Source organism: Bidens hawaiensis, unplaced genomic scaffold (genome assembly GCF_021521415.1).
Source record: "Bidens hawaiensis isolate Kalapana, Puna unplaced genomic scaffold, B.hawaiensis_p1.1 tig00064802_1, whole genome shotgun sequence".
NCBI classification, from domain to species: domain Eukaryota; kingdom Viridiplantae; phylum Streptophyta; class Magnoliopsida; order Asterales; family Asteraceae; genus Bidens; species Bidens hawaiensis.
In genome coordinates, this window is record NW_027501561.1 from 15616 (window position 1) to 37444 (window position 21829).

General features: G+C 36.1%; 1 protein-coding gene across 1 annotated transcript; it reads left to right on the plus strand.

The window, feature by feature from the left end:
* The first annotated feature begins 14238 nt into the window (after window positions 1-14238).
* On the plus strand, window positions 14239-18089 carry LOC143604343 (uncharacterized). The gene is made up of 6 exons (XM_077080854.1): window positions 14239-14398; window positions 14949-15043; window positions 15122-15210; window positions 15278-15311; window positions 15403-15516; window positions 17126-18089. Exons 4-6 carry the CDS (start codon window positions 15282-15284, stop codon window positions 17705-17707), a joined length of 726 nt encoding a protein of 241 aa, XP_076936969.1. The 5' UTR covers window positions 14239-14398; window positions 14949-15043; window positions 15122-15210; window positions 15278-15281; the 3' UTR covers window positions 17708-18089.
* Window positions 18090-21829: the final 3740 nt, after the last annotated feature.

Genomic DNA, 21829 nt, shown 5'->3' on the forward strand with positions numbered 1-21829 from the left:
ATATTTTTCTTGATTTGTGTCTTTCTTAACACTTCTATTTTTCTCTTTTTACATCTTTGACTACCTCGAATAAGTGTTTAGACTTAAGGGGCATACTATCTATAAGAAAAACAAATGTTATTTTACATATATATGTGCATTTTTTTTTTTTATGTTTTTCTCATTTTGCTTACTGTACTAGCAATTTGTTTTGTGGACAAAATAGTAGTTTTGTAGTGCTACTAATGCGATATGTGACATGGACGTTAATTACATATTGTACTAGTAATTTGTTTAATGAACATGACTTGGGCTAACTTACTTTTGTTTTTACCTTATTGTATATGGATTAATAGCATAACAAGACGCCACCTAGTAAGTTTTTCCAAAACTATTCTTAACACACAGATTACACATATGTATTTGTTACATGTCATTTTGTGTATCTATGAATCATTTGGATGCATGACTTCACTGGAGAAGATGAAATTAAAGAATAATAACAAGGTACTGTTTGGTATGGAGAAATGAATTGATTCATTGCGTGAGAATGAAAATGTGGTGTTTGGTTGCTCGATGGAATGGAATCATTCATTACACATGGAATGTTATTTCATCAAAACCACCACCCCCCCCCCCTTCTTTTTTTTTATTCAATTCCTCATTCACCCTACTTTCTCAACATCACCACCACATAACCACCACCACCACCTGATTGCCACTGTCTTTACCACCACCACATGTCCGCCACCGTCGCCTTCGTCGTCACCACCACCGCCGTCGCCACCACCACCTTACCACCAGTGCAAACCACCGCCTCCGCCTTACCATCACCAGCACCACTGTTGTCGCTGCCTGACCACCACCCTAGACCGCCACCCTACCGTCGCCATCACTACCAATGCTACCACCGCCACCACCACAACCACCACCCCTGCCGCCTGACCGCCACCACCGCCGTCGTCGTCACCGCCATTTTCATTGTAGGAACTACCACCACCGTCACCATTGCAGTTTTTTTCTTATTTTGGTAAAAACAACATTATTTTGAGATAGGAGTGTTTTTATTATTTCTTTTTCATGCATACAATTTTTTTGGATACCAAAAAACATAAATTAATAATTCATTTTGTTCCCATAGGTTAATCAAGCAAGACAAAGGAATGATAACGATCCATTTCATTCCCTTGTTCATTTCATTCCTTCTCCAATTTCATTATTCCTTCATTCCATTACCTCCAACCTAGTATGTTTGTATATTTGTTTGGGTATGTTGACTTTGTTGTTGATTAACAAGTACATAAATGTATGCATTTAGGGGAGAGATAATTTAAAAACTTGTTGAGTTTTAAGAACTTCATTTTTAGCCACACATTTAATTAAATAGGATAGATTATATAGTTAAGATTAAATCTGATTAAAAATTTAAGTAGGAGAAAGAATAAAGATGTATAGTGATTACACTAATTTAAACGTCCGTTACACCTATGCAAAAATTCGAGTCGGTGCGTAAAAAATTTTGTAATTTTTCTATGTACATGTAACCTACGTATATTACATATATGTAAAAAAAATTCAAAAAAGATAAATTGTTACGTTGAGTTCTTTCGAGTTCTTAAAACCCAAAGTGATTCTCAAAAGAAATCAACTATATATATATATTTCTTTATATGGTCCATGATCCATATATGTATCTGTTATTATTAGTATTTAAGTGTTAAAGTATATACGTACAGTGTGACACCCCAAAACCGGGCACGACAAAAAGTTTTATTTACATAAAAACAGAGTCACTTTATTAACAACCACAACGGAAGTTTTAAGTCCGTAAAACAAACTCGAAAAAGGCTCTGCCTATCAGAGTTCATTGTGTCAAATACTACTCGTGCCAAATAGCCACTTGATGCCTTCTACGACACTTACTGCTCTTATCCTGAAATATATGCTAAAACAAGTTAGCTTTCGCTGCTGAGTTCTAAGTTGATAATTAATAAACAATAAAGTATAAAATGCTTTCGTATATAAATAATTGTTTGGCACTGAAATTTATTTCAAAATCACAGTTATAGATTTTTAAGCCGCTCATCTGGTTTCGGTTACCTATTAGAGTCACCCATTAGACGGCAACCTCTGGTGTTGTTAATTTTGGTTATTTATTAGAGCCACTAGCTCTATGATAACCTCACCCTTTACTCGTCAATTCCAATGTAGCCCGGCTACTCACTCTCAGTGTCACTCTGTGCAGATACACAAATACCCCAAAGCCTTAAGGTCTTACATGCGGGTTTTCCAGCCCGAAAACTTGTAATATTAAACCACCCTCCATTGCCCCAATTATCATGGAGTTAATCAAAGGTCTGTGGCACAACACCACCCTCCAATGCCCATTAGGACTTACAAAGAGTTTTCAAACCCGCATGCCCCATGGTATATATAAAACCACTCATAAAAACATTTCAAAGTATCATTTTCCTTATGACTGTGCCAAGTTATTTCAAATTGTTTTTATGCATATGTTTCTAAAATGAATGTTTGTATGTAACCGTGCTAGTTCAATTAAAACCAATTCAAATAATCTTTTTATCAAGGTGTTTTTCTATAGCTTTAAACAAACTTTAGTGAATATGAGGCCATAGGGATTTGAAAGCATATGATCCACATAAATAAATGTTTTAAATATTTATAAATGTTTTAAACTAGTATTTTGACCCCCCGCGTCGCTTTGAATGTCATTTAGGTTTGTTGCGGTGGGGGGGGGGGGTTGCTTTGAATGTCGTTTAGTTTATACACCGTGATCTAGATTTTTTCAATTTCTAGCTTTCAAACATCATGAATGTGATACGTGGCTACACTTGCATCAGCAGCAAGTATCATTCTTTGACGGGTCAATCATCAACATCATTATTCGACGACAAATAATTGCAATAGCAGCAAGTTTGAGTTCACCTAAAACTCTTGCAATATAAAACTAAACCTATAAGTAAACAAATTCATTTTTGTCAAATGACATTTCAAACTTTATACGTTGTGATTATGTAATTTAAATGTGGTGATCAAATCTGAGCTGAAACTTTCACATAACTAAAACATTTAGTAATTGAACACATACAAAGCTACAACCATAAATGACATATTATATACTTTGTTAAGTCAAAACAAAGTCTACAAATTTAAGTAATGCTCATAAGTAGGCTTCAAGGTAACCACAAACAAACGTCTAGATAATGCTAATATACCCAAATGGTGAACTAACTCAGTTTGACTAACCAAAGTCAACTTTGCCTCTTTATCGATCCCTTTAAGTTTCCGTGTATGACAACATAATTTTTAATTGCATGTATGAGTAATGATGTTCTGGGCGTTACTGATTCATTAGAAGCAAAGCCGAGCTCAAAACTGTCGTAAATATTGGAGCTTGCAACCCCTTAAAAAAACATGGACATTCCTTCTTCTTTCCAAGTAGCACAGAGAACACTCGGTATTGCTTTGGTTGTTTGTTTATATTTTCCTTGGTATCATCGTCACTCGAGCTAGCAGCCTGATCATTACCTTGCACCTACAACATGAACATTACCTTGCATTTGTAGCATGATTGAACGCTAAATTGCACCTCCATAGAGCAATATAAGACAACAATACGCTAATGTGTGAATACACGCATAAAGTACAAAAATAGTGAGCATATGGTACATGAAAATCTACCATAACTTAAGTTCCTAAACAAAGCCTACAAAAACTGATGTATTCAGTAAGATTGTCTTTTTAGATTACTAATAGTTAATAACACAACATCAAAGAAATCAAACAGAAGAAAACTCAACTAACAATCAAAGCTCGTTGTTTAAATAGAATCACAAATAGGCTCAGATATGTAATCATCATAGCCTTTATCATCCAAACCGACTCAAAAGACGACGAACGCAGCCACCATAGACGGCCTAAAAGCCGTCGACAACATGTTTTTAAACCCAACAGTGGGTACAACCCACTAAACCTATCAGTACATACCCATCATGCACAACGCACTGCCGCCATGGACAGCTGGAAAGCCGCCAGCAACCACGGGGCACATAAAACATTTATAATTTTATATACATACATACTCTCATGCTCCATGTCTATTAAAAAAAGAATCAATGGTAAATAATAAAGATTCTCAACTTAACCAACAATTCAAGCCATTAGCTAGATTGAGAAAATGTATATACATGTCATTATGTGTGTACTGTTGGTGCATCTTAGTAGCAACATAGAATTGTCTCCGCAGTAGAAGAACTGGAAAGCTTAATTTCAAGCACAAAACATGTATAGAGAAAAAAAAATGCACCCAAATTAAGCTCACCACAGCCGAATTGTGTTTCTTTTAAGATTACACATGATTCGTCTGTAAATTCCGTAGCATACCACCGTTACCCGCCACCAAGGTTTCCAAAATCAAACCCGGCAACAACAGGCAATCGACCACAATATGTCACACCCTCACTTAGGGCCTAGGCGTGTGACCAATAGTTGGTACCTATATCAGAGTTTTAGCGGAAGTCTTTAATTTATAATAAAATATTAATTTATGTTTTGAAAGATTAGCTTATTTGTAATATATAACAAAATATTTGATTTAACATAAAGCTTCTCGAATAATAAATATTCAAGAGTTTGATTTTCAAACCTTTGTTTTATTTATAAAACTTTGTTAAAATATTGTTTGAAATATTTTAATAATTTAAAATATTGAGTCATCTCTACCTTGCGAGCATCTATCTCCATGAGTAGGCTATAATTCCATGCTACCTGTGTTAACTTTATTTCCTATAATATTTTTTTTTTGGGGGGGGGGGAATACGTCAGCGATATGCTGGTGAATCTTTGACTCTAAAAACATTTTATAAATCTTTCTTTGACTGACATGATAGTTTTCATGAAACATCCTCAGCAGAAATGTCTCTTATTTTTGGGATTTTTACCACTTGCCATACACACACAATTACGGTTCTCCGGGAACTGATGCCCATTGGGAACTGACGCCCATTAGGAACTGGAGCCTATTGGGAACTGATGCCCATTGAAGAACTTTTATTATGATCTCTAGTCTGCGGCCACGTAGCCTTGACTGATAGACTAGATTAATTATGTTTGGATCCAGACACATGTGAACTCGGTCTGAGTTGCTTTTATTTTCTATCTTGTATAAAATAGGGATCACGTAATCCCATAAATCTTTATTTGACTGTCTTTTTTTTAAGATAAACCACCCGTTTATCTTGACTGAAAAAGGTTTAACGTATTCACCTGTGACTGTCTGTTGTGAATGATGTGGTGATCTCGTTTGAAAACCTTTGTGAATGAATGAATGAATGATTGAATGATTGACCTATAATAAAATAGGTTTATATAAATACCCGGATCGTCTCTTAATCCGGCTACAGAACTTTAGTCTAGTTTTGATAGCTTAAACCTTGATTGATCATTTGTTTGTATAACATACTTTGGACATGAATCCTTTCTCTTTATTTGCTAATCACGTGCCAAGTTTCTTCTTCAAGAAAAAATGTCTATGATATGTTTCTTCTTCAAGAAGAAACGTCATTTGTCTATAACCTTTTGTATGTAAAATATCATGTTTCTTAATCATAAAGAAACACTAATTTTAACTATATCTCTTGTTGGTAAACTTATCTTTCTTACTTTTAAAGAAATATTATTTTAACTATTTTCTCGTGTATATGAATATTTATATTTCTTAACCATGAAGAAATTATATTTTAGTTATAACCTTTGTTTATATAAATTTGTATTTCTTACTTATAAAGAAATTTGATTGTTATAATTTGTTCAAGGTCTAGGCTATACCCCTGACTAGGGTCTAAGCCTTGAGATAATAATATTTTATTTGGACAGAAACCCTACCTTGCTTGGCATATTATTTTCTAGATTCTCGGGCAGCACTTCGACGCTTGCAGGTATATCGAGAATCTTGATCAACAACTCCTCGGTATGAAAATCGAGACAACGTTTGGGGGTCGCGGGGTCGTGCACGTACTTCGAGGCAAAATGTTGGGTCGGCACGGTTTACGAGGTCGTCACACGTTACAAGGTCGGCACGCAAAACGAGGTCGCCGGTCTTCGGGATTTTCGGTATGAACTTCGAGGTGTCGTCGGTATATGGTGCGGATTACGAAATTATAATTTGTCGGGTCGGTGGCACGGATATCGAGGTAGAGAGAGAAAGTTTTTAGAGAGAGAGAGATTTTGGTGTGCGAATGAAGGTGCCAAGCACCCCTATTTATAAGCTGAAAAACGAACCCATCGCGGTACGCGACGGTTGATGAAAACACCGTCGCGTATCGCGACGTGGGTTTGATGAATCACCGGTAGCGTCGCCACGTGGCGCCATGTGGCGGACGCGGTGCCACGTGGCAAGACATGGTGCCACCATGTGACACGTGGCGGGACACGTATCACCTCGTCATGCCTTTATGCCACGTGGTGACACGTGTCAACCTGTCAGACCTCGTCATCGCGATACGCGATGACGTTGGGTTTTGGTTCGTCGCGTATCGCCGTCTGCCCATTTCTTGGGTTTAGAAAACATACCCCATCGGGTTACGCGATGGGTCTCCTTCTGATCCGTCGCGTATCGCGATCGGACAGGTGAACTGAATTTTCTCTTTTGGTCCTTGGACTTTGAAATTTCGTATTTTTAGTCCGAAATTTTTGTGATGTTACATCCTCCCCACCTTGGAATGAATCTCGTACTCGATATTTGTTGTGAGTGATTCTTTGCTTATTGATTTGCTATCAGACTCTTTCTAATCTTTTTGTTTGAGCTTAACTTGAATTGTTTGAATAATTGCAATTCCTTATATTCGTCGTTAACTTACATCTTTGGGTGACATATTCAATCAATAGTCCAGAAAATTATAAGTAATTGTAAATTGTTAAGCACAGTGGCCAGTTGTGTTTAACTATTTACCTCACCTTTGTATTCTAAACATTTACTGATGTTAACAAAATTACTTTTTGAATTTAGTCTATCGAATTCTTTTAATTTACTCGTCTCGATTTCTTTCAAGGTTTCCATACTTGAGTAATAATATTCTTTTACTTCTTGATTTTAACGGGTTGTTTCCGTTTATTTCTATCAATTATACTCTGAACCTTTAAAGTTCGGATAATTGATTTTCCTTGAGTAGACATACTCTTATGTCTAAGTTTAATTCATTCATTTCATCTTTCTTTAGATGATAGTTTCTTGTATTTCAAAAATTTTACTATCTCTTTTCCTTTGCGTGTAAGCATTCTTGTGTAAGACACGATCTATATGCTAATATCTTTCTTTATATACATTAGGGATTCAGATACCCTTATACGATTACAAAATTTCTCATTTTATAACGAGATTACAAGCAGTTTACAAGAGTTAACTAAACTATTAATTATTTCTAATGCCTTTGGATCTTGAACATTCAGTTGTCATACTCTTGTCTACTTCTATTCTTGGTTGGATACATCTTGTATGTTTAACATATTAGCTTTTCCTTTCTTAGCACCACTTCCATTAGCGTTGTTTGTCTTATTCAGACATTCTGAGCTGAAGTGTTCATTTTCTCCACAGCTAAAACATACAACTGTTTTCCTTTTGCAATCGTCTTCCGAATGACCGAGTTTCTTGCAAAAGTTGCATGTGATCAATGGAGTACTTTTGGGAAAGTTAGTTGGTCTTAAACATTTCCCGTGATGTCTTTTGCCACAGTTTTGGCAGATTGGTCTTGTATATTTAAAAGACCCTTCCTCATTTTCTTTGTTTTTCTTTGTTTTCTTTTCCTCGGTTTCTTCCTCCTTTCCTTTATTATTTTTATCCTCTTCTTGATTTCTGATAAGTCCATTCATAAGATAACCGGCTAATTCCATGGCTAAATCAGCAGTTTGAGGCAAATGAGATCTTACCATCTTTCTAATTTCCCGAGGTAAACCCCAAATGTAGGGGGTTACTTTGTTGGATTCGGGTATTACCAAGTGTGGTACCAATCTACAATACTCATGGAATTTAGTATTGTATTCCTTGAGATTAGTGTCTTCCACCTTGAGGTTCAAAAACTTAGTTAGAATAAGATCAAGTTCATGCATGGGAGAGAACTTTCATAACACCAGTTCTTTGAATTCTTCCCACTTCAATTGGTACATAGTTTCTCGACCATTTGACATGATCAGGGTATTCCACCATTCCAAAGCTTCACCTCTAAAGTAGTGAGAGGAGTATTGAATCTTTTCGATCTCGGTACATTTGCTGATGATAACAATGGACTCGATTTCTTCAAGCCATCGTACAACTGATATGGCACCTTTATCGCCATAGAATTCCTTTGGTCCAAATTCCTTGAAGTTCTTGAAACTACTGCCTTGAATTACTAATTGTTTCTTGAATTTATGATTGAATATGCTCTCAGCGTTGGAGCTATGAACACTTTCTTCATGATGAGAAGGTTTCTTATACGGATGAGTTCTCGATGATTTATTTGAATGTTCTATTTTATTTTTGTGTGACCCTTCTTTCATTACATCGACGAAAGGAGTCATTGCGTTATGAATCATTTCTTGAATTTGAACAAGATATTGTGCAGGAATCTCCTGTTCAGGTTTTGACATGTCCTTGTTGCTTCTATGAGTTGAAGCTTCATCATTATTTTCTTGATTTTTTGGATTCGACATTCTGTGAACAGAATAGATTTTAGTATGAATGAAATTCTTACTTATATGTTAACGATAAAATGTTTGTTACAAGAGTGTGACATTCTAATTGATTTGTTTATAGAATGTTTAATTAAGTCTGTCGCATTTCGAGTATATTTCTTTCTAATCTTTCTTGAGATTGTTCATCTCGTAATGATACAATCTAATTAATTATTCTTTACTTTGAAATAATCGTTTGAAACGATAATTTTATTATTTCCAAGTATTTTAATGACGAAAGTCGCCAGGGTTCTTGAGAGGCATCGATATTTTCTCGTTGCATATTCTTGAAATAATTAGTACATACCTTGTGTACAAATAGACCCTAAGAATTTCTACAATTCTTATTTCTAGGTCATGTTTCATTTAATTCTTGCTAGTTATTTCACGTAGCGTCAACTTGAATTTAGTCATCTTTTAGACTTTGTCCATCTGGACCTTTCCTTTATTTTCTAGTTATTACTCTCTTACTTCTAGATGTACTTGGAAGAATTATCTTGAGAGTTTGTGCAATCTTTTCTTGACACAATTATTTAAAAGATACATTACAAATTTCGAGGAAATTTAAATATATCTCTTATTTATGTTTTTACAAGGTTTGCACGACTTTTATTACAATTGCATTATTTACAACTACTAAGATTCTTATTTCTTCCATCGAATAATCAGCTTCTTGATCTTGTCGTTTTTCTTAACATTTTCTCTTTTCTTCTTTTCTTTTTTCTTTCTTCAGCATCGATTTCTTTAGTGTGAGCAAAGTAAGGATCTTGCATTGTTGAATAATATTCCTGTCCTTGAGGATTTTCTTCTGGATAAGTCATTGCGTCTTTTCCATTTGACACCATTGGTTCCTTGGATCTACTTGATACGCCTCCATACATATTCCGATTTGGAATAATCCGAGCTAGCGGAATGTTAGAATCAAACGAGTCTGAATCTTCCTCAATTGCTGTTTGATATGGGCTCTCATCACTAGATATAGGAATTGGGAGAAAATATGTTCCCATATAGCCTTTCCCTTTACCGGGTCGAAGCTGAACGGATTCTTCGCTAGATTGACGATCGCACATCTATACGAGGTTATATTAGGGATATGAGCGCGTTTTCCTATCTTATTCGTATTTTTAATCATTCAATTATTTCTTTGATATCCTTACTTGGATACTAATGACTATTATAATCTTATTTCTGATCGAAGCCTAGCTATGATTAAATACCTAATTCTCTAAGATCGATATACCAACCTGCCACACCCTCACTTAGGGCCTAGGCGTATGACCAATAGTTGGTACCATTTTTGAAAATATATCAGAGTTTTAGCGGAAGTCTTTAATTTATAATAAAATATTAATTTATGTTTTGAAACATTAGTTTATTTGTAATATATAACAAAATATTTGATTTAATATAAAGCTTCTCGAATAATAAATATTCAAGAGTTTGATTTTCAAACCTTTGTTTTATTTATAAAACTTTGTTTAAATATTGTTTGCAATATTTTATTAATTTAAAATATTGAGTCATCTCTACCTTGCGAGCATCTATCTCCATGAGTTGGCTATAATTCCATGCTACATGTGCTAACTTTATTTCCTGTAATATTTGGGGGGGGGGGGGATACGTCAGCGATATGCTGGTGAATCTTTGACTCTAAAAACATTTTATAAATCTATCTTTGACTGACATGATAGTTTTCATGAAACATCCTCAGCAGAAATGTCTCTTATTTTTGGGATTTTTACCACTTGCCATACACACACAATTACGGTTCTCCGGGAACTGATGCCCATTGGGAACTGACGCCCATTAGGAACTGGAGCCCATTGGGAACTGATGCCCATTGAAGAACTTTTATTATGATCTCTAGTCTGCGGCCATGTAGCCTTGACTGATAGACTAGATTAATTATGTTTGGATCCAGACACATGTGTACTCGGTCTGAGTTGCTTTTATTTTCTATCTTGTATAAAATAGGGATCACGTAATCCCATAAATCTTTATTTGACTGTCTTTTTTTTAAGATAAACCACCCGTTTATCTTGACTGAAAAAGGTTTAACGTATTCACCTGTGACTGTCTGTTGTGAATGATGTGGTGATCTCGTTTGAAAACCTTTGTGAATGAATGAATGAATGATTGAATGATTGACCTATAATAAAATAGGTTTATATAAATACCCGGATCGTCTCTTAATCCGGCTACAGAACTTTAGTCTAGTTTTGATAGCTTAAACCTTGATTGATCATTTGTTTGTATAACATACTTTGGACATGAATCCTTTCTCTTTATTTGCTAATCACGTGCCAAGTTTCTTCTTCAAGAAAAAATGTCTATGATATGTTTCTTCTTCAAGAAGAAACGTCATTTGTCTATAACCTTTTGTATGTAAAATATCATGTTTCTTAATCATAAAGAAACACTAATTTTAACTATACCTCTTGTTGGTAAACTTATCTTTCTTACTTTTAAAGAAATATTATTTTAACTATTTTCTCGTGTATATGAATATTTATATTTCTTAACCATGAAGAAATTATATTTTAGTTATAACCTTTGTTTATATAATTTTGTATTTCTTACTTATAAAGAAATTTGATTGTTATAATTTGATCAAGGTCTAGGCTATACCCCTGACTAGGGTCTAAGCCTTGAGATAATAATATTTTATTTGGACAGAAACCTTACCTTGCTTGGCATATTATTTTCTAGATTCTCGGGCAGCACTTCGACGCTTGCAAGTATATCGAGAATCTTGATCAACAACTCCTCGGTATGAAAATCGAGACAACGTTTGGGGGTCGTGGGGTCGTGCACGTACTTCGAGGCAAAATGTTGGTCGGCACGGTTTACGAGGTCGTCACACGTTACAAGGTCGGCACGCAAAACGAGGTCGCCGGTCTTCGGGATTTTCGGTACGAACTTCGAGGTGTCGTCGGTATATGGTGCGGATTACGAAATTATAATTTGTCGGGTCGGTGGCACGGATATCGAGGTAGAGAGAGAAATTTTTTAGAGAGAGAGAGATTTTGGTGTGCAAATGAAGGTGCCAAGCACCCCTATTTATAAGCTGAAAAACGAACCCATCGCGGTACGCGACGGTTGATGAAAACACCGTCACGTATCGCGACGTAGGTTTGATGAATCACCGGTAGCGTCTCCACGTGGCGCCATGTGGTGGACGCGGTGCCACGTGGTGACACGTGGCAAGACATGGTGCCACCATGTGACACGTGGCGGGACACGTGTCACCTCGTCATGCCTTTATGCCACGTGGTGACACATGTCCTGACACGTGTCAACCTGACAGACCTCGTCATCGCGACACGCGATGACGTTGGGTTTTGGTTCGTTGCGTATCGCCGTCTGCCCATTTCTTGGGTTTAGAAAACATACCCATCGCGTCCGTCGCGTATCACGATCGGACAGGAGAACAGAATTTTCTCTTTTGGTCCTTGGACTTTGAAATTTGGTATTTTTAGTCCGAAATTTTTGTGAGTTACAAAATAAGAGGGAGAGAGAGAAGAGTGAACACCGCCACAACCGCCTAGGGTTTCGAAATCGAACCCGACAACAGTAAGCGATGAAAACACCACCGCCGGCACCAAGGGTTCGATTTTCGAACCCGACAACAATGGGCGAAGAATTAGAGTGCTAGCGAGTAACTAAAGAATCATCATGGCCACCGCCTGAAATAAATAACATGAGGGAGAATGGAGAAACGGTGGTTGCAATACCTTAACAGAAAGAGAGAGATAGGCATGGAAAATATCGAAGGACCATGGATGCCTGGAAGAAAACAATTGGATGAAGAGGCGGTATGTGGGATACACTTTTAACTGCAGGATGTACAACTCTTAATGCTAAAGTTCACTTGAAATTGTAGATATATAAATCAATATAAGTTTGTGTGTATTTCGGCTCAAAATTATTAAAGATGCAGTGTCTTAGAAACTCATAAGTTTATTATGAGATACTACACGAGCATGTGTCTCAACCTAAAATAATACTAAAAAGGGCATACAACTCACCTATTAGATGTTACCGATAGTGCAAGCCTTCTATTGGTCAAAATCTTTGTATTCAGTTGAGTTGGATGATCAAATTGGCTTGATGAACCTATTGATTGGAATATGATGTCAAGTGTCAAAAACAATTTAGTAAAAATCTTAATTAATTTCAAACTATTATAACATGGCTTATGAACTCACCTAAAGTGCCTACGCACTTCGCTAGTACCTTTAAGCACGCATCGACACAGTTGTTGCAAACCGTGAACGCCGCAAAAACACCGACGGTCGCCACATTGCCGCAGTTAACAAAGCCGATGCAAGCTAACCGTAATCATGGAAGCCTTTGAACCGCCTCCGACAATAAAACCCTAAATTTTGTAGCGATTCAACAAAACTTGAGTTTTCTATTGATTAGAATATGATGTCCATTTTTTATCATTCACAAACAAATCTTAACAGATAGTACCTAATGTCTGCATTTTGCAACACTATTTCCCTAAATCAATTGACTTAATACCTAATGAATTCAAAATCTTCATTCACACTATGTAACATTTCCAAAATTTTTATCCAACTTTAACAACTTAGTAAAGTTGAAGTATCAAAAATATTCTCAAGATAAGTAATGAGAAAAATTTAGATAAAGAAAATAAAATCAATTCATGTTGAGAAAATAAGGAATCAAAAATATTCCATAAGAAAGTCATCCATGTTAAGGATATGAAAAGGAAAATCTATCTCACATTAAATGATGGAAGAAAGTAGAAGCGTTTCACTTGGGTATAAATAAGGAAGATCAAATCCATCTCTCACATGGAAAGTGGGAAAGATTTGGAAACTCCTTTTAAAGGGAGAAGTTTCCATAGTAATATTTTTTATGTCTACCATGCATCTAGTGGTCCTAGCGGAGGGTACGAAGCACGGGCACGTGCACGGGAGAAGGCGTTGGGCGCAATGTGGCGCTTTGATGGCGCACTTCGCACACTCGCATCGTCGCGAGCCGCTTGAGAGCCGCCTTAGTATTTTTGGAAAATAGAAGACCCAGACATGACAAGTTATTAAATACCCGGTTTGGGTTATTTCATACCCGGAAGACCCTACCCGGTTCTCCCATTTCTGGGTACACCGGGTACGACCCGGATCCAGTTCCGGGTCGGGTACGGAACCGGTTCTTTTGTGCACCTCTAGATATCAATGGACTTGTTCGCAATAACCCCATGTACTATTCAACAATTACATTTCACGCCCCTCTTCTATTTGTTACGTACACAAAACACAAAATCAATTATTTTTATCAACTAGTGTTGTGGGTCACTCTTTTCCCCACTATTATTTGTGCAATATTAAATTAATAATCACCCACCGCTTCAACCTATATCTCTGCCAAATTCAAACCCTAAATCCTGTAAATTAATTGCCTTTGTGTTGAATATTATGTATACATAAGAATGATGATGTCAGGTGTGGTGTGATTTTTAATTTTTCTTTGGTTATGTAATATTATTCATTCATTTATGTTTTATTATCTGAAATTGGTGTGTTGTGTTTTGGCCCAGATTATAACATCAATGATCTGATTCAAGAAGCTGAATATAGGTGGTTAAAGCCAGAAGAGGTGCTTTTTATACTTGAGAATTATGATGACACACACCTTATTCATCACCCACCTCAAAAACCACCCAGTTAGTCACCCTTCTGTCTTTATTAGGCCTTTAAACGAACCACACGTTCAGCGAACAGTTCGTGAACCGTTCAGCGAGTTAAACAAACGAACATGAACAAAGCCCTCGTTCGTTCATTTATGTTCATGAGCGTTCGGTAATGTGTTCACGAACGTTTGTTCATGTTCATTCATATATGTTTTCATGAAAGTTTTTTTTTACATTTATTTATTTTATTTAAACATTTTATATTCTTTAATTTATTACCCTTAACATAAATTAAGAAATCATATTCTCACATCGTTTTGAAGTGTTCACATATCTCTAGGCTCCACCAATTTTATATGTGTTCGTGAACCATTCGTGAACACATTCATTTCCTTAATGAACGAGCATGAACATAAAATCTTGTCCGGTAAGTGTTCGTAAACACATTATTTCCTTAACAAATGAACCTGAACAAGGCCTTGTTTGTGTTCGTTCAGTTCGTTTACAGCCCTAGTCTTTATTATTTATTTCATTTCTTAATAATAATGTGTATGATTTATGATTGCTATTTAATTACTTACAGGTGGTTCTTTGTTTCTTTTTAACAAAAGGGTTCTTTGTTTTTTCCTTAAAGATGGTCATACTTGGCACACTAAGAATGTCGCCGAATGTCTAAAGGTTCGCTTTTTTCGTTCTGGTTTTCGTGAAAATTTATATAATAATGCAGTGATCTTATGAGAATGAATATGTGGGTAGGTTGGAAATGTTGATGTTTTAAATTGTTACTATGCACATGGTGAGGACAATCCGAATTTCCAGAGGCGTACTTACTGGACGTTAGATTCGTAAGTACGTTTTTATATTGGAATGTCTTACAGGTTACATATTAATCAGTTGATTTGTTGGTGGCAGGGCTATGGAGCATATTGTTCTTGTTCATTACAGAGTATGTATGTCTTATTATTGTTATTATTATTATAACCACAAATGTTAAATCAAAGTTGTTATTTCAAATATGTGAGTAATTCTTTCAACAGGAAGTGCAGCCAGAAAGCGAGCACCATTCTGCATCCACATTGTTTGATCGAGAGCGGAAATTTAGTATTCGGGAAATATCCCCTCGGTGGGGCTATGCAACTAAGCCTACAAAGGTAAATAAATCTAGGGGTGAGGATGGTTCGGTTTGGTTCGGTTAATAGCCTCAACTAAATTAACCAAGAAGTTTTTGGTTAATCTGTTTGGTTTATTCAGTTCGGTTCGGTTAATAACCAAAATCAAATTTGGGCTAAAATTATTTACTTAGAAATACATGAAATAGATGCCTAAATACGTATTATGAATGTATACATACATGATATTGAGATATAAATACATGAAATGGTGGTATAAATATATAAAAATGGTGGTATAAAACATGAAATGCATAAAATGGAGATATAAAATCCAGAAATATATGGAAATATTAATGGTTCGGTTTGGTTAACCGAGGCAAAAAATAATTGATAACCGCTTTTCGGTGTATTCGGTTATCGGTTAGTTTTGGTTTGGTTTCGTCGGTTTTCGTTTCGGTTAATGCTCACCTTAAATAAATCCATTCACTTCACTTGTTTTTATATATGGAAAATTGGATTTTAATAATCCAAACTATCAATCATTGGCCATTAATAATCCCAACTAACAATCTGACCGGTGGTAATCCCAACTTTTAGTTTTGTTACGCATAACAATCCTAGTCGAAAAAAGAATTAACTCCGTTAGTTTTGATCATTAAGTTGGCGCTAAATGACCGATATACCCTTATTAAAAATAAAAATAACTATTATGCTTCCTCACAACGCATGCCACTCCCGCCAGCCATTGTTACCTTCACCGTCTCCAGCCACTGTTACCTTCACCATCTCCGGCCACCGTCAACAACCGTATCCACATTTTATTGAAATTGAAATCCTAACCTTCTCAGTTCTCATGAAAGGTTACAGAGACAATGGCGATGGTGCGGCGGTTTTGGGGCTCGGAGCAAGACGGCGTACGTCATTGTTTTTGGTGGATCGCTGAAGTTCAAAGCTACAACGCTTCCTTCTCGCATCGAGGACTACACTGGGATACCAAGGGTTTCACGCTTCCCAAGGCACGCCAATTCCGATTCTAGATCTCCGGCTACCGACGGTAAACTCCGATGATATTTGGTTTAATGGTCTAAGGCTTTTGGAGGATTTAATGGTCTGGATCTTTCATATTCGTATGAGAAAATTGTTTGAAATTTCGAAAGTTGTGGAGGATGACGTTTGGTACATAAAGGAACAACTTGTAATTGATGCCTTTAGGGTTTTGTAGTTTCTTTGAATTGGCAGGTTGACGGAGATGATGATGATCATGGTGGCGGTCGGTGGCCGGAGATGGTGAGTGTGTGACGGCCGCCGGAGATGATGACGGGATGAGTGTGTTTTGTGAGGAAACAAGAAGTTTTATTAAAAATTAAAAATGATATAAAAAATATAGGATAAACTTTATTTAAATATATTTATTTGTTAGTAGGGGTATATCGGTCATTTAACGCTAACTTAATGATCAAAACTAACGAAGTTAATGAAATTTTTGGCTGGGATTGTTGTTGGTAACAAAACTAAAAAATGGGATTACCACCGGTCAGATTGTTAGTTGGGATTATTAATGGCCAATGATTGATAGTTTGGATTATTAAAATCCAATTTTCCTTTATATATTAATAACTATTGTGTTGCATATTGGTAATTATTGCAGGTACTGATAATTGGGACATTTACATGTGATCCGTCAAATAGCGAATGGATTTGCAAGTTCGGAGACACTCAAGTCCCTGTCGAGATTATTCAAGAGGGATTACTCTGCTGCTACGCTCCACCTCATCCATCCGGAAACGTCACTCTTTCCATCACATCCGGCAGCCGACAGGCTTGTAGTCAGTTTGAGTATCATGATAAACCACCTGATGGTGAGTTATCAAGATCAGAACAAGATAGTGAAGAAGAACGGTTAAGGATAGTGGAAGAAGCGCTTAAGAAAGTGAGAAGGCAGAATGTAATAACGCACTACCTTTTTTCGTTCCTGATCGTTCTGACGGCCACTTGGCAGATATCAGAGGTTTCAATCATTTTAAAACTGAAAGATGGAGTCACTCACCCGTTTCGATCCATCGGTGGCCTGTTTAAGAGTATGGTAAGACGCCCCCGTTTAACAAATGGTAATAATTTTAATGACGATATGAATACGATAACTAGTAACCTCATTGAGTCCTCGCCTGTTCACGATCTCAAAATTCCAAAGCTTCAGCTGCCCAATTTCGACTTGGGTTTAAACGATTGACTCACCCGATGGTCAAATGCTTCTTCATGTTTCGGATGAAATTGTTAGTTTAAAAGACCCTTGTCACAGTTTCAGCGGTTTGTCGATCGTTGAAACTCCTTTTTTCGGTTCGGTCCGGTCCGGTTTGTAAGTTGAAGCTGGTCCTGTAACTTCTGTTATTTGTATTTTTTTTATATTATTGAATATCTAGTTAAGTATATAATATGTATTATAATAATGAATCATCTTCTATCATTTTAAAGATTTTCGAACTATTGGTTTAAAAAAATAGAAAATTCGGAAAATTGACTAAAGACACAAAAGTAGCCCCGATCGATCATACAGTGAGGAAACAGCTTTGTTTGCGGATTACTGGCTATGAGGACACGCTGATGGTGTCCGTTAGTGATCGTTGATGCTTGTATGTATTCCGATTAATCAGCTTTGTTTGCTGATGTGAGAGTAGAGCCAAGGATTTGGCTTTGGTACCACCTCAATGCACAATAGAATGTTTGAATGTGATTGTAAAAATTGTATTCATTGAATAGGTTTTTACAAAGGGTATATATATATATATTAAGGATCTTAAGAGAACCATTTGAAAATTGAGAACTTTGAGAACCATTTTGGATCACTAAAAACATCTTTAAAAAATATTTAAAAAAATCATAAAACAAAAAATAATAAAAAATTTTAAAAAGTAAAAAAAACCAAAATTCTTATATTTTATTCCGGTTTCATTAAAAAAATAATAAAACGTCGTATTATACACATATGTATAATTTTATATAATCTCTAGTTACGTAATATACACATATGTACAGTATCATTTATCTTAAATTATATACATGTGTATAAAAAAAAACATGTAAATATACATATGTGTATATATATTATACATATGTGTATATAATTTAGCTCAACTGAGTTTTTTTTATGAAACCGGGATAATAAAATAAGAATTTTGGTTTTTTTACTTTTTTTGATTTTTGTGTATTTTTTATTTTATGATTTTTTTTTATTTTAGAGTTTTTTGTGGTTCAAAATGGTTCTCAGGGTTCTCAATTTCAAAAAAGTTCTCTCATGATCCTGATCCTGATCCTATATATATATATATATATATATATATATATATATATATTAGACAATTAAGTTTATTATGTGCATGTATTATATTAGAGGGGCTAGAGTGTAAATGTATTCAGTATTTATACTCCTATTGTAATCAGTATTTACATACAATATACAAATACGTTTACCAAGTTTATCTTGGTATCAGAGCCTCCTAGGTTCTAACCCTAATTCTGCCGCACCACCTCTCCTCTTTGCTAGAAATCAAACCATCAGCCATAAATCGATCCAATGGCTCTCCTTGCTGCCTTTACTATCACCGATAAAACTTCACACAATTCCCACAAATTCAGTTTTACCTTGTCTCCTACAAACTATGGATATTGGAAGGCTATGATTCAACCTTTTCTTGTTACAAATAATTTATTTGTCTATATAGACGGAGCCATTCCTTGTCCATCAAAAACAATCCAGCAAACAACTGAAAAGGCCTAAGGAGGGCACCTCTGTAGAGCCGCAGCCAAACCCTAATTATACAACATGGGTGGCTAATGATGCTCATGTCCAGGTACTGTTGATATCAACCATCTCAGAAGCTTCGTTTCAACACATTCAAGGTACTACCTCTCGAGATTTATGGCATTCTCTTGAGAATGCTTATGCACCTCACACTTCCTCAAGGGAGTTTACCCTTAAAACACAACTCCTTAAGATTGCCATGAAGGGTGATGAGACTACCTCAGCCTATCTTGCTAGGGCACAGGAGTAGGAGTATGCAGATGCCCTAGCCAATATTGGTGAACCAATGAAAGAAAAAGATTTGGTCCTGCATGTTATCTTAGGTCTTCGGGACGAATACAATAGTTTAAAAACCAATATCCTTGCAAAGCAATTTCCCATAGCCTTTTCTAAACTTTAGGGATTGCTATCTGATCTTGACTTCATGGTCAAGAAGAATATTCCCGATATTGCACCTGTTCAAGCATTCACAGCTATTACAACCAGCAATAGCTCCACTGCTACCTCCGATTCAACAGTTCCTCCACATGAAACAATGCAGGCTCTTCAACAATTGATTTCTCAACTCGGACTCCAACTTCAGCCCGCTTCACAGAACTCCCCACAGCCTGCTTCACAGAACTCCCCACAGGCCTTTTATTCAAATCGTCCATGTAATACTCGTGGGCGGGGGCAAAACAACCGCCGTGGAGGACGTGGTAACTACAACAATAATCATAATCAAGGAGGAAACAGAAGTCAATTTAGTTGGGCCTCAAACCAAAACACCGTTTATGGAACGTGCAACAGATGTGGTATTGGTCACATTCCATCACTATGTCTTAATCGTGATCCCTCTACCTTACGAGTGAACCAACCATCTGCCAACTATGCTGATTCTCGCTCACAAGCGTCTACCTCATGGCTTCCTGACACAGGTTCCAACTACCATGCTACACCAGACTTCTCCAGTTTCGATATTGTTGAACCATACAATGGTAAGGACAATCTTTTTGTTGGTAACGATAACGTTTTACCCATCCTTCATGTTGGTACCTCACACTTTTATTCACCAAATAAAACCTTCTCTCTTCAAAATATTCTTCATTTTCCTGAAATTAAAAAGAATCTACTTTCTGTTCAAAAATTTTGTCTTGATAATGATGTATTTTTTGAATTTCACTCTACTTTCTTTGATGTGAAGGACAATTCTACACGCATTACCCTCGTCACGGGTCCAAGTAACGGTGGATTCTATTCCATAAGCCTTCCCAAGATTCAGTCATTACCAAAAGTCACTTTCTCAACCACTCATGCTTCTTCAACTACATGGCATTAAAGACTTGGTCATCCACATCCACAACTTTTCTAGTTTATGTTATCTAAGACTTGGTACATTGTAATTCTTGTTCTGTTGGAAAGTCTTCCAAACTTAATTTGTTTTCTTCTAATTATAAGAGTTCTCATATTTTGGGTTTACTTTTCTGTGATGTATGGGGTCCTGCGCCAACTAAGTCGTTTGATGGCCATAATTATTTCTTTCTATGTGTTGATCATTACTCAAAATTCATGTGGATTTTTCCTTTAAAATTTAAATCTGATGTGTTTGATATTTTTAAACGGTTTCTTGCTATGGTTGAACGCCAATTCCAAACCAAAGTAAAATCTGTTCAAACCGATTGGGGGGTGAATTCCGCAATCTACCCCATTCTTCTCTTCTTTGGGCATCATTCATCGCTTATCTTGTCCACATACAAGTGAACAAAATGGTATCGTTGAAAGACGTCATCGTCATGTGGTCAAAACCGGTCTTACTCTACTATCTCAATCCAATGTGTCACACCCCGACCAAAGGCGGCGGAACATGTCGGGGTGCAACGATTGCTCATAAGCGCATGACACTATTTAAAGCGACAATATTTAACAAACTCATTTCATTTCACAACAGCGAAAATGTCACATAACCAAATATTCATAAGTCAAATACAACAAAATATAACAAAATATAGCAAATCAAATATTATTCATTTTTGCTAATATCCTAACGGTATTTGTGACGTTTTCTTCACCGAACTCCAAAATCAACCTAGATGCAAACCTGTAACATTTCATAAAATAAAGTTTATCAACACAAAGGTTGGTAAGCAATTCATAAGTTTGAACAATAGATATATAGTATGAAAAGCCACAAAACTAGTATACAAAACCATAAATAATAGCTATAAACTTGGATAAATAGTTATCACTAACAAGTTAGCGACACCCAACTATAAGGGGTTGCCAAATAGTTTAGGATTTTATAGTTATCGTTAATTGCATTACGTTAACGACACCTTGCCATGAGGGGTTGCCAAATGGTCTAGGATTTATAGTTCCACCATCAAAAACGATAAACACATAGGCAAATAAGCATAGAACACCAAATCGAGCAATTATTCAAGTAAAGTATACAACAACGTTTGTGGTTTAAAACCCAAGTATAAAACATTTAGTTTAGATAAGATGAAATGTCACCCCCAAAATAAAAGATAGAAAACGGGGTATGAAGTTACTCACGTTCAAGTATAAAACTTG